General features: G+C 43.4%; 1 protein-coding gene across 1 annotated transcript in view; it reads right to left on the bottom strand.

The window, feature by feature from the left end:
* The window catches only part of LOC111979206 (laminin subunit gamma-1), a 72,391-nt gene that overhangs the window by 17,336 nt on the left and 38,831 nt on the right, over nt 1-16,224 (bottom strand). Inside the window, exons 2-5 of the mRNA XM_024009586.2 lie at nt 6,382-6,686; nt 3,314-3,444; nt 1,379-1,548; nt 544-732 (exon numbers count right to left, since the gene is read on the bottom strand). Coding sequence (XP_023865354.1) covers nt 544-732; nt 1,379-1,548; nt 3,314-3,444; nt 6,382-6,686 — 795 coding nt within the window. The remainder of the gene's footprint in view (nt 1-543; nt 733-1,378; nt 1,549-3,313; nt 3,445-6,381; nt 6,687-16,224) is intronic.

The following is a 16,224-nucleotide window of genomic DNA, read 5'->3' as shown; positions in this document are numbered from 1 at the left end:
GAGGATGTATGAAAATGCTGTAATTTTTAATCCTATAGATTCTTTTTAAATAGTGAGTCAACATGTTCTCCAGGTCTTTTATTTCCATTACTGATCAAAAGAAATTCCCACCCTCTCTTTTGTCTCTCTGCAGCAGACATACAGTAAATGGAGCAATATGTTTGGAACATCAAATTACAATAAAATGTCAGTATCAAATCGCAGCACATATTGTATCGGCACCCAAGTATCGTGATAGTATCGTATTGTGAGGTCCCTTACAATTCCGAGCCCTAATTATGACTTGTGGTTCGTCGCTGAATCCCATAAAACAGCACCAAGGGCAGTCCCTTCACAACAAAGCCTGGCTTCATACTGGACTTATCCTTTAACCCCAATAGAAACAGTACATCTGCATCCCAAATGGCACCCTATTCCCTATGTAGTGCACAACTTTTGACCAGGGCCTACACCACTCTGGTCAAAAGTAGTGCACTATGTAGGGAATAGAGTGCCATTTCGGATGCACATAAGGATTTATTGGTATAGACTCCAGACACTTACCTACTGGGTTGCAGCTGCAGGGCAGGCAGCGGGTGCCAGATGTGTGTCTGTAGTAGTTGTCCAGGCAGCGCTCACAGTTGGGCCCGTCTGTGTAGTCGGCACAGTTGCGGCAGTGTCCTCCGTGGCCAGTGGCACGGTAGAGCTCAGGGTCAAAGTAGCACTCTGCACTCTTGCCATTACAGTTGCACGCTGGGACCACCAGAAAAAGTAGCCATTCGTTTTTGTGTGCGTGAGATCAATGTATGTGTATATTAGGGAGGAAGCAGTAGAATTTTAACTGCCGGATTTCAGTGGGAAAAGCACATTTTACATACCAGGCTTTGGTAAACAAGCTATCAGTTAACCCCATAACGTTTTAGGGACAACGTATGATGGGTTCAATATATATGTGAGAGGGTGGTAGAAACACATACATATGGAACATCAACATCATACTGAATCTTCCCTGCATTAAAGGGTGGGGCATTTCATTTGGCACATTTCACATATCAGGCGTACTTTCCCCTAAATGGCAGATTATGTGGCCTGAAGCAGATTGAGGTGGGTGTGGAAGTGGGTGTGAAGTGTGGTGTGGACTGTTCTGAACCGGATTAGTTATGCATTTGCAGTATGATATGAATGTCTGCCTGGCCTGCACAGAAACAGGAAGAATTTCTTGCTATGGGATTTACGTAGACACTCATCTCCTGGGTTGTGTCCCAAATAGTATCCTATTCCCTATGTCGTGCACTACTTTTGACCGGGGCCCCTGACTAGGGTCCATAGAGCTCTGGTCAAAAGTGGTGCACTATATAGGGAATAGGGTACCATTTGGGATGGCAAGGGACTGACTTACGCAGACACTCGTTAGGGTTATTGGCTGTAGCTCTCCTCCAGGGACGGTCGTTGTAGAACGGCTTGCACACATTGCAGTCATCGCCCTCCGTGTTGTGCTTGCAGTTGCAAACCGGTTTGCCGAAACCGTTGTTTTTCGCACACTCACTCGCATGGCCGTTGCACTTGCACCTGGAACAGCAGAGACCAGTGGAGTCTGTTTGTCATCGTGAGAGTTACAATGCACAATTCAAACATCTGGGCCGTATTCACAAAGCCTCTCTGAGGAGGATCAAGTCCCCGCTGTCTATGTCATCTTATTCATTATGACGTAAACGGCAAAACTGATCCTAGATCAGCACTTCTACTCTGAGACGCTTTATGAATATGGTCTCTGACCAGTGGTCTTTTGCACTGGTCTTAGAGGACCTGACTGTAAAAATCAAATGGGACTCAGTTATTGATTAACCTAACAGACTTAATTACTTGGTTAAACAGTCTAACACCAACCATATGGTATATCAACTGCATTGATTTTCAGTGCAATCATATAAGTCCGTCACCTTTGTCCTTTGTATGCAAGCTTTTTAAGTGGGTGACCTGTTATCACATGATAGTAGCATGGTTATATTTACAGTCATCTACAAATAGGTGTTTATCTACATTTGACAGATAGCAGCATCTTGGACGTCAACGTGGACTCCATCTAACACACCACTATTTGTAGCCTACATCTTGTTCGTTTGAAAGTCATTACTCGAAGTATGCGTTGTTGGGAATCACAAAAATACTTCAAGATAATTTGACTTAATGATCCATCAACAAATATATTCCTATTACACCTTTAACCAAATCAATGTCAGCACTGGGAGAGTTCTATTTGGACTGATAACTCCATTGCGTTTGCCCAATGCAGAAGGGCTGAACATTCTCCACCTGAGACACCTCGAAAGAGCCCTTCTGAACAAGAGAAGACTTGCATGGCAGCAACCTTTAGGTATTGTTTCAAGTGTTCCTTGGCAGCGAAGTGTGGAAAAATTGACAACAGGAAGGAAGACACTATAGCATTAGAGGCCTATTAAACAGAATAGGCCGTTTGTTTATCTAAAAAACAAAAAAAAGCAAACCTCCCTCACTGTCTTTTCCATTTTGTAGTACCTGTACTATGAGTCAGATCCATTTCCCACTCAGTATAGGCTAGCTGGTAGATGTGCTGACATGGCTGACCAGTGGACTGTGAACTTGGTGCCCTGACAGGTAGAGTAGGACTACTACACCAGAGCTTGGACTGGCTTGGTCTTTGGACTCAACTCTGTCGTCATATCGGGGCTCGCCCCATTCCGGCGTCCGTGCACTATAATCCAGCACAACCAGGCAGGAATGCCAACAGCGTGGCTGTGTAATGGAAATCTGCTCTATATTTCAAAACAGATTAAGGTGAAAAGACACTGCAGCGGCAAGGGGTAAGTTTAATACGTGTCAGAATCCCCTCTTCTCTTCTGGCTTTTCAGTTCAAAACTTGGGAGGGATAGTTTTTTTGGATTCTTGGTTAAGCCGCTGAGAATGAACCCACACAAAGTAAAATGGGGCCAGATATGTGATATGAACTTGATCAAAAGTCAGACTACGCTACTTTAGATGATTGATTTACCTAACAACACCCAGACAAAACACGCTGTGTGGCTAACAGACAGGGCCTCATCCTTTAAAGGAATTTGATAGGAATAAATTATGTAGCCATTTTTCCTTTTTATGCTCTAATTCCAAATAAAATAAAAACTTGTACGATTAATTATTCATAGAAAATATATTTGTGTGTGTGAAATTGCTATATTCAATGGTATTGGTAAAATAAAATGTAAAAAACCTGTACACAAGGGAAAAGCCAGGCAGTGGCTTTTCTGCCAAAAGTTGTTGCATGATAGAGATAGCATAATGCCGAGGGAACCACTCTCACCTTCCTCCCACTGCAAAGTCTGAGATAGCGTAGTAGTAGGATTTCAGGACCTTGGGATCATTGAAAACTTCATCTCCGAATGTGTTGAGCCTGTTCAGGGTCACTTTGATATCTGTAGCTGTCACCCARTCCTGAAAAAAAGACAAAAAGGACAGTGTTAAAATGCAGCCAGGTCAGACTCTACAAACACATCTGCCCGGCCTTGCCTGCTAAATATGTATGTAGAGTTATTAACTTACAACTTCTCTTGACGGAGGAGAAAAGGGAGAGAGGATTGGAGATGTTAATGTGAACTGCACAATAGGTTTGTTTGACGTAAAATTAATTATTTTCGGGTTTAAAGTTTACATTTTAAATGAGAGACTAAGCACTATCCCAGGTCCTATTGCAGCCATTTAGAAGAAAAATAAATACAGCCAAACTAATGTAAACCTCAGACATTCTCATGGAATCAGACTGGTTCTGGAATGAGAAGACAGAAGCCTTTTGTTTGCTTGTTTAGAATTACAGCAGAGGACAAATCCGGCGTAAACAACGGAAGAGTAACATCTAAGATTCTGTTKTTTTCCACACATGCAGGTTTAAATAGCCTGTTTTACATTCAACATTTTAATACACTGTTTTAATTATTTTTTGAACAGGAGTTGTAAATGCAGCCAAGTCCCATGTGCTTCATATCGCTTGCTCAGGCAAAATTATTTGCCAACAAACATTCTGCAGAATTAGTTGTAGCCTAACTACTAACAGTAGACTAACTAACTCAAAACATACATCAGGCTTGAGTTTTTGCTGACAACAGCTCCAATGTTTTGCCACTTATAGCCTAACTCTACTAGAACAGTCTGACACATCCATAGGGCAGCCATGAGTCAGAGCAGGCTCCGTCTGTCTCAGGCACGGGGCCAAAGGCTCTGCTCGTTTACCCCTTTGACTTCTCTGGCACTATCACTCCATCCACTTATACACCATTGTTCAAATGTTTTGGGTCAATTCAAAAATGTCCTTGTTTTTGAAATAAAGGCAATTTTTTTGGTCCATTAAAATAACATCAAATGAACAGAGCAAAGTACAGAGAGATCCTTCTTGAAAACCTGCTCCAGAGTGCTCAGGACCTCAGGCTGGAGCGAAGGTTCACCTTTCAACAGGACACGACCCTATGCACACAGCCAAGATAACACATGCCCTTGAGTGGCCCAGCCAAAGCCCGGACTTGAAAATAGCTGTGCAGCGACACTCCCCATCCAACCTGACAGAGCATGAGAGGATCTGCAGAGAAGAATGGGAGAAACTCCCCAAAATACAGGCCAATCTTGTAGCGTCATACCCAAGAAGACTCAAGGCTGTAATCACTGTTTTTTATACATTTGCTTAAATGTATAAAAACCTGTGCTTGCTTTGTCATTATGGGGTATTGTGTGTAGACTGATGAGCGGAAAAAAACTACTTAATACATTTTATAATAAGGCTGTTAAAGTAACAAAATGTGGGAAAAGTCAAAATACTTTCCAAATGCACTCTACAGCTGGATGAAGTTTTTTTCTGTTCATTATCTTACCTGTAGGCTATATTTTCTGTATACAGAGTTAGCCCAATATTAAAATGTTTTGGTAGATTGTTGTTGTACGAAAAATATTCCATATCCTTAGGAATCTTAAACATTCAAATATTACAGAGTCCACTTAACAAATACAACTATCCCTGCAATGTAGCCCTATGACGCCTCAAAGGTATCCATTCCAAAAAGAGTCTTGGGCTTTGGTATATATAGCTATGTCACATGAGAAAGTCAAATATGGAAGTATATGGCGCCAGAGCTAAATTTGTTCATTTGCTAGAGATAGAGCATTACATTTGAAAGCCAGGGTATTCTACAAAGGCAGAAAATAGCATGAACAACCAATAGCAGATAAATACGTACTATGAGTCATGAGCTGACTAGTTTTTGTAAAAACAAGAATTATAACGTTAAAATATATCTGAAATTACCAGGCATCAGCGGACTACTTTTAATTAACAAAGCACTCAAGATAAACCCTTTATATATAAAGACAACTTTCTTACATGAACATAGTAAGTAGTAGGTTATAAACGGCTATAAAGGCTATAAACGGTTAGTCTATAAAATGTTAGTCATTTGGGTTAAAAATCTGATCTAGGTTAGTAGTGATGGGAGGAAAACAAATCGATACAGTTACATATAATAATATTATTTTTGACAATATTATATCAACACTGATCAAAAATAAAAATAAAAACGTTTAGCTTTTTTGTTGTTATTGCTAGGTAGCATTAGCTAGCGCTAGTCGGCTGTACCTGTGCAAAAACTCAGGTATTTTTTATCCAATAGATTGTTCTACATCTTTTTTTCTTTTAAGTGAGCCAACATGTTTTCAGCACTATGAGCAATATGTTTGAAACATGAAACTGCAATATTGAAATGCAATACATATTGTATCGTGAGGTCCCTGGCAATTTTCGCTACACTCGCATTAACATCTGCTAACCATGTGTATGTGACAAATAAAATTTGATTTGAATTCTCCGGCCCTATAGGCTAGTAGTATCGTTGTGCTTTGTCTGGAAGCACACACACAAATTCTCACTTGCTAAAAGCAATGTGCAACAAACATCTCCAGCTGTGCCTCTGTAGAGCCAAATTTAATCAGTACTGTAGTGGGAAATCTGGGGGCGTCACCTAGCAACATGTTGCAGCACTTGGCACTGGTCAGGCTCTCACACTTTCCCAACTGGACTAGTGTGCTACTCCCTTCCATTGGGCACGCCTGCCAACAGCAAATGTCCAGGCCAAAATATCTCAAGTATAGGGGCTAACTTATCATTACTCTGTCCACCTACTCTTCCACATCATTGATTGCCTCAACACTACCTATATATGATGCACTACATACTCTGTGCCTCAGACAACCTTGGAAAAATAAAGCAAAATAAAACAGCCACCCAGGGACACAAGTCTGGGATCATACATATGGAGCTGGAACAAAAGCATCACACAATGTTCCTATGTCAAGGTCTCTAGAACGCTATAAAACAGCAGATGTTTTCTTTACCTGAAGAACTGGGCTGTTGTCAAAGTTGTAAGCACTGGGCCGGCCTTCAAGGGTGGAGAAGGCGACGTTTCCTCCAGTCAGGGGTGAGATGTCGCTGAACTCGTCTGTGCACAGGGCCTGTTGTTCGTCCTGTCCGGTGCGGATGAAGCCCCTGTTGGTCTTCTGGTAGGTCTTCTCACAGGAGCCACTGTAGTACTGGTAAGGCGTCCATGGTCCATCCTCACTTGTGCGCTTGTAGATGGCGAAGCTCTCTGGGCGGCTGGTGTGGAACTTGAGTCGCACGTAAGTGATGTCGAAAGCCTTGCCTGAAGAACAGAAAAGAAACATGAGATTTTTGATACTTTAGCCAAAAGATGAGCGCATAGTTCACAGTGAACAATACAAGCTACCATAACTGTTCAACTACGCAGTTAATAAAGACGAAAAAAAATCTCTTKCACAACGCATGGATAAATATTAAGCTGTTGCTCAATGACCCAAAAAAGCTAATCAGTCACTAAAGACTGTTTACAACAAGCCTTTCCAGATGCATTGTCTGTTTAAACCAAGACAAAAAAMGATTTCCAAAGCTCTCCAGTAATACTAGAGGGTCTTTTCAAAACCTATTTGGCATGTCTGAGCAGGCTAGGACTTGAAGGGGGATGAACACCAGACTATATGCGCTAGGAGAAATGGTATGGGGAGACGTCATTTATTTTGTGTAAAGAAATGAAATGATCTTTCAACACGGCGACAGGGGGTACAATTGTTTGTTTAACAAAGAATTTGCTCTCTAAACAGATCTGCAAAGAAAATAAAAAATCTATACAGGAACCATTGTGGCGTGTGCAAATATAGGTGAAGCCATGTAACTTACTGAAACATATAGATGTCTCAACTACAGAAGGGTTTGGAAAGATAGAGGATTTAAATGAATCAGTTAATTTCCTCCCGAGTGAGTTTTTGTGTATGTTGTTGCAGTGACCATGACAATGAACTTTGCCTTTTGAGGGACCTCTGTTAAAGGACAATTCCACCCCCAAAATTATCTTTTGATATTTGTTTCATTAGCCCATTGTTGATATAGTCCGGAAATGTTTGACATGTCAGCAATCAAGTTTAAGATGTGCAACTTTCAAAATACAGCCGTTTGATGCATTTTGTTGGCTGCGTTTCTGTATTTTAAAAGTGATATTATATCTTAAAGGTCTGTCTGTCTGCCTGCCTGCCTGCGTGAACGTCTGTCTGCCTGCCTGCCTGCGTGAACGTCTGTCTGCCTGCGTGAACGTCTGTCTGCCTGCCTGCGCTGAACGTCTGTCTGCCTGCGTGAACGTCTGCCTGCCTGCGTGAACGTCTGTCTGCCTGCCTGCCTGCGTGAACGTCTGTCTCTGCCTGCTGCCTGCGTGAACGTCTGTCTGCCTGCCTGCCTGCGTGAACGTCTGTCTGCCTGCCTGCCTGCGTGAACGTCTGTCTGCCTGCCTGCCTGCGTGAACGTCTGTCTGCCTGCCTGCCTGCGTGAACGTCTGTCTGCCTGCCTGCCTGCGTGAACGTCTGTCTGCCTGCCTGCCTGCTGGAACGTCTGTCTGCTGCCTGCCTGCGTGAACGTCTGTCTGCCTGCCTGCCTGCCGTGAACGTCTGTCTGCCTGCCTGCCTGCGTGAACGTCTGCCCTGCCTGCCGTGAACGTCTGCCTGCCTGCGTGAACGTCTGCCTGCCTGCGTGAACGTCTGCCTGCCTGCGTGACGTCTGCTGCCTGCCGTGAACGTCTGCCTGCCTGCGTGAACGTCTGCCTGCCTGCGTGAACGTCTGTCTGCCTGCGTGAACGTCTGTCTGCCTGCGTGAACGTCTGCCTGCCTGCGTGAACGTCTGCCTGCCTCGCGTGACCGTCTGCCTGCCTGCCTGCGTGAACGTCTGTCTGCCTGCTGCCCTGCGTGAAGCTGTCTGCTGCCTGCCTGCCTGCGTGAACGTCTGTCCTGCCTGCCTGCCTGCCTGCGTGAACGTCTGTCTGCCTGCCTGCCTGCGTGAACGTCTGTTCCTGCCTGCCTGCTGCGTGAACGTCTGTCTGCCTGCCTGCCTGCGTGAACGTCTGTCTGCCTGCCTGCCTGCGTGAACGTCTGTCTGCCTGCCTGCGTGAAGTCTGTCTGCGCCTGCCTGCGTGAACGTCTGTCTGCCTGCCTGCACGTCTGCCTGCCTGCGTGAACGTCTGTCTGCCTGCCTGCACGTCTGCCTGCCTGCGTGAACGTCTGCTGCTGCCTGCGTGAACGTCTGCCTGCCTGCCTGCGTGAACGTCTGCCTGCCGCCTGCGTGAACGCCTGCCTGCGTGAACGTCTGCCTGCCTGCGTGAACGTCTGCCTGCGTGAACGTCTGCCTGCCTGCGTGAACGTCTGCCTGCCTGCCTGCCTGCCTGCCTGCGTGAACGTCTGCCTGCCTGCCTGCCTCTGCTCTGCCTGCCTGTCTTTGTCTGCCTGCCTGTCGGGTGTGAGCTGGTTTTGTCATGAATTCATGCGTTTACATTGAGATTAAAGTGAATAGTCGAGTATGCTATAAATGTTCTGGAGTGCCTGCTTTGGCCCAGTGAGTCTCCTATTCAAACATAAGACATGTACAAATTCTACCTCAACTGGCCTGTGAGTCACTAAACTAGGCGTGGATTTCAACAGGTCTGCTTTAACAAGATTTCTAGAGAAATCTTTTCAAAAGATTCAAAAAAAAAGCAGGAAGTAATAGAAAGTTGTTTACTTGCGCTTATACCCATTCGATTGTGTTAAATTTCTCCTCAAATCTATTTAAGTAGAAAAAGAGTTTAGCTTAACACTGAGAAAGTTGCTAATTAAAACATGGGGAAAAAACTAAAATCACACACAAGAGCAACGAGACACAGGCATACTTGACTGGTTGACATTTCCATAACATGTCATAGACATAAAGAACTTTAAGCTTAACCATTTGTCTGACCTTTTACAACCAATTTGCCCACTCTTTCCACTAGCCACTTCCATTATGATGCACAGGCATGACACCAAAGCATCTGAATGTGACATTCTGTGAACAAGCAAACTTAAGAGTGCTCGAGCATCGGGGAATCGCACTGGGAACAGACCGTCATTGACATCTAATTTCTAAAACCACCCCACATCCTCGTAAACAAGACAAACAGCATCTGTTGGCACAGCAATGAAGTGGCAAGCAGAGGCAAACAAAAGGGCCTCTCGTCAACCCAACATGGAAGAGCCACTCAGTGGAGACAAAGGAAGCCTCAACAGTGAATACAGGTGGTCAGGCAGTCACTAGACTAGTAGTCTAGTTCACAGGCAAGGCAAATCCTGAAGATAACGAGGAAAGGGCAATGGAAATTATGGTTTAGCCTTGAACAAGGACATGGTTACTCTTTGGCAGCTAAGGTTTAAATCATTAAGAGAATCTGACTGCCAATAGGTACTTATCACAGTAGGAGGCCATTTCTTCTCTTGCTAGAACAAAAGATGTACCAGCTGCATACTGAACTGGTACCGACGAATCTGCKATTGCTACTTGTAGAATTGCAATGCTCCTCAGTGGCCGACAACTTGACTTTGAGTCAATCAGAGAGCACAAACCTCCAAGTGGGGAAACCGACAGGAGTGACAACAAAAAGGAAAAAATMAGCGAATTACATTCTAAAGGTTTAGCTAAGGTTATCTAGCCAGCTGAATAATTGGCTATGGGCAGCCACTGGCAGTATGGGATTATGGAGAGTGAATTAAATATTTTCTTCGTTATCTTGCTAGCTAGTTATCTAGCTGTGGTCATCTGTCTAGTATAAACAACGGATTTTTACAACAAAAACAACATTAGCACAGGTAGCTAGTTAGCAAACATTGGATACCTACAAAGCAAAATACACAGGGACTCGCATCGCCAAACTAAGCGTAAGAATGCAATGCTACTGCCACCTTCTGGAATGGAGTATTTTAACAAAGTCTGGTGACATTGTTCACAGGCGCTAAGTACTCTCTGCAAGCAAACATTTTACAAATCTTACTGGTGTGTGGGACCGATTAAGAGTCTTGGGTGGCCAAGGTTTGTTCTTAGTACCTTCAACCAAAAAGAGTTTTACAGTACACTGTGGCTGTGATTGTCACTGTAGGCCTACTTTTAGCTTTCAAGCCCTAGGTGCATTCTTTCACTGATTAGCTAAAACTGTACAAAGTAATACCCACAAGGCCAGCTATGCCCTATAAATGCATCATTTCAGTGATGATGTAGGCCTGCAGTAACAAACATAAATAGTGAGCAGGAATAGCTAACATTTCAGTCTTTACTAAAATTGTAGTCTAATGCAATGATCGCTTTTATGATTGAGCTGATGCACTTAGATGCACTACGCAGAAATCGCTCCGCTATAACTATTGCTAAAATTCTAATAGTTTGCCTAATTTTAGTTTGTGACAAAAAAACAACTATAGCGTAGAGCAGGTATTCCCGAACTGGGGTACGATTCTTTGACATTTTTTCCCCTTCACATTTTCAAACAGCACATTTATATTTTCCAATGGGGCTATACATTTGGGAGAGTTTTTTTTCTTGCCTGAGTAGCCTCGTTTCACTGCCAAAAATAAAATTAAACCATCTAGTGTTCAGCGAAATAACACAATGTCAAATACAGGTAGCCTAGTCAAATAATTAACATCCAATCACATTAACCGTTACTCTTGGAGGAAACCTTCACTCTTTGCACAGACATTTAGAAGCCACGGGAGTTTTTTGAGCGGGCATAAAGACAACTTTCGAGTAGTAAGACATGTATAAAAGCAACAGATACCATTAATTAGAAGCGTCTCATATGGTGAGCTACCGAGTGGCTAGGACAGGCAAGCCCCATACTATTGCGGATGACTGAATTCTTCCTGATGCCGCGGATGTGGCAGGGACAATGCTGGGGGAAAAGGCCCCAAAAAACTATACAGACAATGCCTTCATCACTTCAACATCACTTCAGCAGTTTCGCAACGCATCAGTGACATGGCAGGAGATGTTCTGAAACAATTACTGCTTCGCATAAGCCAGTGAATTATATGCGTTACAGTTGGATGAGTCAGACGTGTCGGGCCTGGCAGACCTCCTGGTATATGTCCGTTACGTTTATGGGGGGGTCAATTAAGGAAGACATCCTCTTCTGCAAACCAGTGGAAATGAGGACAACAGGAGAGGATGCTTTTAAAGAACTGGACAGCTTTGTGACATCAAATGGACGTTGGTGGTCAAGATGTGTTGGTATCTGTACTGATAGAGCAAAAGCCTTGACAGGGACACATAGTGGAGTGGAACCGCTCGTGCAAGAAGTTGCTCCAGACGCCACTTGGGTACACTGCAGCATCCACCGAGAAGCTCGTGGCCTCTCGGTGGATGCAAGGCCCCTGAACTCTCATTTATTTTCTGCATTATGCAATGATATGGGCAGCAACCATGTAACGCTTTTACAACATACAGAAGTGCGCTGGTTATCAAGGGGCAAAGTATTGACAAGTTTCTTTTTTTTATTAATTGAGAGACGAGCTTAAAGTTCTTTACTGACCATCATTTTCACTTGTTTGACCGCTTGCATAATGACGAGATTCTCACACGACTGGCTTATCTGGGTGATGTTTTTTCTCYCCTGAATGATCTCAATCTAGGATTACAGGGTCTCTCCGCAACTATATTCAGTGTGCGGGACAAAATTGAGGCTATGATTAAGAAGTTGTCTGCATTAACAAGGACAACACACTGGTTTTTCCATCATTGTATGATTTTTTGTGTGCAAATAAACTCAAGCTTACAGACAATGTCAAATGTGATATAGCGAAGCACCTGAATGAGTTGGGAGCGCAATTACGCAGGTACTTTCCCGAAATGGACGACAAACAACTGGATTCGTTATCCCTTTCATGCCATGCCTCCAGTACACTTACAGATATCTGAACAAGAGAGCCTCATCGAAATTGCAACAAGCGGTTCTGTGAAAATTGAATTAAAAAAGAAGCCACTGCCAGATTTCTGGATTGGGCTGTGCTCAGAGTTTCTTGCCTTGGCAAATCGCGATACCCTTTGCAACAAAAAGTCACCGATACCCTTTGCAACCATGTATCTATGTGAGAGTGGCTTCTCGGCCCTCACTAGCATGAAAACTAAATACAGGCACAGACTGTGTGGAAAATGATTTAAGACAGACGCTCTCCAATACAACCCAACGTTGCAGAGTTATGTGCATTCTTTCAAGCACACCCTTCTCATTAACCTGTGGCGAGTTATTCACTATTTTTGATGAACAAATAAGGTTTTATATGTAAGATGGCTAAATAAAGAGCAAAATTATTGKTTATTTGTGCCCTGGTCCTATAAGAGCTCTTTGTTACTTCCCATGACCCGGGATGTGACAAAAACTCACACTCATGTTTAATAAATGTATCGTATAGTGCGTGTGTGGCAGGCTTATACTGATGGCAAAAAACAACATTTGAGAGTGTGCTGACCCTGGTGCTAGAGGGGGTACGCAGCTGGAGGTTGAATGTTTGAAGGGGTATGGGACTATAAAACGTTGGGGAACCACTGGTCTACAGCACGAAGCCATGAGGAATTCGGGCTTTCCTTACAAAACAATTGGTTTATTGATAAGCAACATTATTTACAGTTGAGAGCGCAAACAAAGGCTGGCTGAGAGAACCCCTTGTTTTCTTCTATAAGTATAAAAAAGTATTAAAAAGACATAAGATAAAGACTAAGTTGGTTTACAGTGGAAGGTATCTTGTCGTTTTACACATTAGTAACAGTGGGGGGTAGGCTAGGGAAGTTGTCAGATTTAAATTAAACAAAACTTCTTCCATAGAAACCATGACACGATCAGCATCAGAAGAATTAACTGCACACAATAATTAGCCTAAAGCAATCCCTAGAACTGTTACACTAAGAGCCCGACCAATATGGGATGTTTGGGTCAAATACCGATTCTCTAGGGAGGCAAAAGTCAACGATTATGATACATTTTATTTATTTCACCTTTATTTAACCAGGTAGGCTAGTTGAGAACAAGTTCTCATCTCATCTGCAGATATATTCTTTTAGAGGTAGTTAATTTCCCCCCCACAAATTGTGCTCCAAGGAGGTACTCTAAATTATGATTTCATAACTAAATATAAAAATCTACATTATTTAAAMAACTTTTTATTTTTGTTTACATAACCACCAAAAAGCAACTATATCCTCTATAAATACAAAAGCACACAGTTTACCTTCTTAGGTACATCTTAAAGATTTGCCCATCTATGGCAGTGGATAAGAATGCAAAGTGTTTGTGCTGAAGCACCACAAGCACACTAATAAACAAGGGCTGAATGAATTAACCTGTCTCAAAGTAAATCTGAAACGGCACATTTCACAAGATCAAACTGCAGTGAAATCCTGTAATATTCTGTTCATAATGTCACCACTTTGTATTGAGTAGATACATTACCTTGTAAAGCATTGTAGTGTAAAGAAACACTTTATGGCAACCTACAATGAGAGCTTGTTCAGAGATTCTTTGGAGGAGATGGGGAAACTCCATTTGAATCGTATTAACGCCCATTGTGTATGTTTCCCATGCATCGTCAATGGACCACGCGCTGCATTCTGGGAAATTCTGGGACAATGAAAGCTATCCTTCAATGAGTGTATGGGAGTCAATTGGGCGCTAGCTAAAAAAACAAACATTAGCATGAATTTGGTCAACAAGATGTACAACATTACAAACAACTTATTTTCTGTAATATCAGATAGCTTCGGAACCTTGACCTCAAGTACTTTTGAGGGAAAAAGGGCATGTTTCTTGACTGATACCCTGACTTCGAGAAGGGATTGCGTGACAATTAGCTTAGCAACCGCGTGACGCAGCATGACAATTGGTCGACAGTCTGCTGTTTGAGGCGTTATACATTCCTCCATTCATTGCRCAATGGGATTCCTTGTTATCACATAATGTTGTCTGTTATGACAAGCACACGCAAGCTGTTCATGAAGACAAAGTTTTTACTGATACCATAATGTAAATTACAGTTATTCAATACAAAATGTATTGGCTATACATTTCAACTGCAAATGGCATGCACTGATGACTGAAAACATTAATACAGGAAAATACTTGCCACACTGGTTTTAGTCACACGTTCTAATTTAGCTAGGTAACTAGCTAACAATCTTATCTCATGAATGAAGCACATGGCCTGAATGATAGATCTGCGTCAACTAAATAAATTAATCCATTAACATAATAGTCCCAGATAGTAACAATGCTATTTTTGTATTAAGGAGTCTTGACTTTGGCACCAGTCCAGTATTCACACATAAGTAACACAGATGATGCAATCTCTATTGCACTCCACAATGCCCTTTCCCACCTGGACAAAAGGAACACCTATGTGAGAATGCTATTCATTGACTACAGCTCAGCGTTCAACACCATAGTACCCTCAAAGCTCATCACTAAGCTAAGGATCCTGGGACTAAACACCTCCCTCTGCAACTGGATCCTGGACTTCCTGACGGGCCGCCCCCAGGTGGTGAGGGTAGGTAGCAACACATATGCCACGCTGACACTGGAGCTCCCCAGGGGTGCGTGCTCAGTCCCCTCCTGTACTCCCTGTTCACCCACAACTGCATGGCCAGGCATGACTCCAACACAATCATTAAGTTTGCAGACGACAAGAGTGGTAGGACTGATCACCGACAAGACAGCCTATAGGGAGGAAGTCAGAGACCTGGCCGGGTGGAGCCAGAATAACAACCTATCCCTCAATGTAACCAAGACTAAGGAGATTATTGTGGACTACAGGAAAAGGACGACCGAGCACGCCCCCATTCTCGTCGACGGGGCTGTAGTGGAGCAGGTTGAGAGCTTCAAGTACCTTGGTGTCCACATCACCAACAAACTAGAATGGTCCAAACACACCAAGACAGTCGTGAAGAGGGCAGAACAAAGCCTATTCCCCCTCAGGAAACTAAAAAGATTTGGCATGGGTCCTCAGATCCTCAAAAYGTTCTACAGCTGCAACATCGAGAGCATCCTGACTGGTTGCATCACTGCCTGGTACGGCAACTGCTCGGCCTCCGACCGCAAGGCACTACAGAGGGTAGTGCGAATGGTCCAGTACATCACTGGGCAAAGCTGCCTGCCATCCAGGACCTCTATACCAGACGGTGTCAAAGGAAGGCACTAAACATTGTCAAAGACTCCAGCCACCCTAGTCATAGACTGTTCTCTCTACTACCGCATGGCAAGCGGTACGGGAGTGCCAAGTCAAGGACAAAAAGGCTTCTCAACAGTTTTTACCCCTAAGCCATAAGACTCCTGAACAGGTAATCAAATGGCTACCCGGACTATTTGCATTGTGTGCCCCACCCCCCCAACCCCTCTTGACGCTGCTGCTACTCTCTGTTTATCATATATGCATAGTCACTTTAACTATACATTCATGTACATACTSCCGCAATTGGGCCGACCAACCAGTGCTCCCGCAAATTGGCTAACCGCATTGTGTCCCACCCACCACCCCCTCCAACCCCTCTTTCACGCTACTGCTACTCTCTGTTCATCATGTATGCAGTCACTTTAACCATATCTACAAACTTCCTCAAATCAGCCTGACTAACCGGTGTCTYTATGTAGCCCCGCTACTTTTATAGCTTCGCTACTGTATATAGCCTGTCTTTTTACTGTCGTTTTATTTCTTTACCTACCTATTGTTCACCTAATACCTTTTTTGCACTATTGGTTAAAGCCTGTTAGTAAGCATTTCACTGTAAGGTCTACACCTGTTCAGCGTATTCAGCGCACATGACAAATAAACTTTGATTTGATGATTTGAGATTGCTTG

The sequence above is a fragment of the Salvelinus sp. IW2-2015 genome, linkage group LG19 (genome assembly GCF_002910315.2).
Source record: "Salvelinus sp. IW2-2015 linkage group LG19, ASM291031v2, whole genome shotgun sequence".
NCBI classification, from domain to species: Eukaryota; Metazoa; Chordata; class Actinopteri; order Salmoniformes; family Salmonidae; genus Salvelinus; species Salvelinus sp. IW2-2015.
This window is presented reverse-complemented; position numbering and strand designations above follow the sequence as displayed.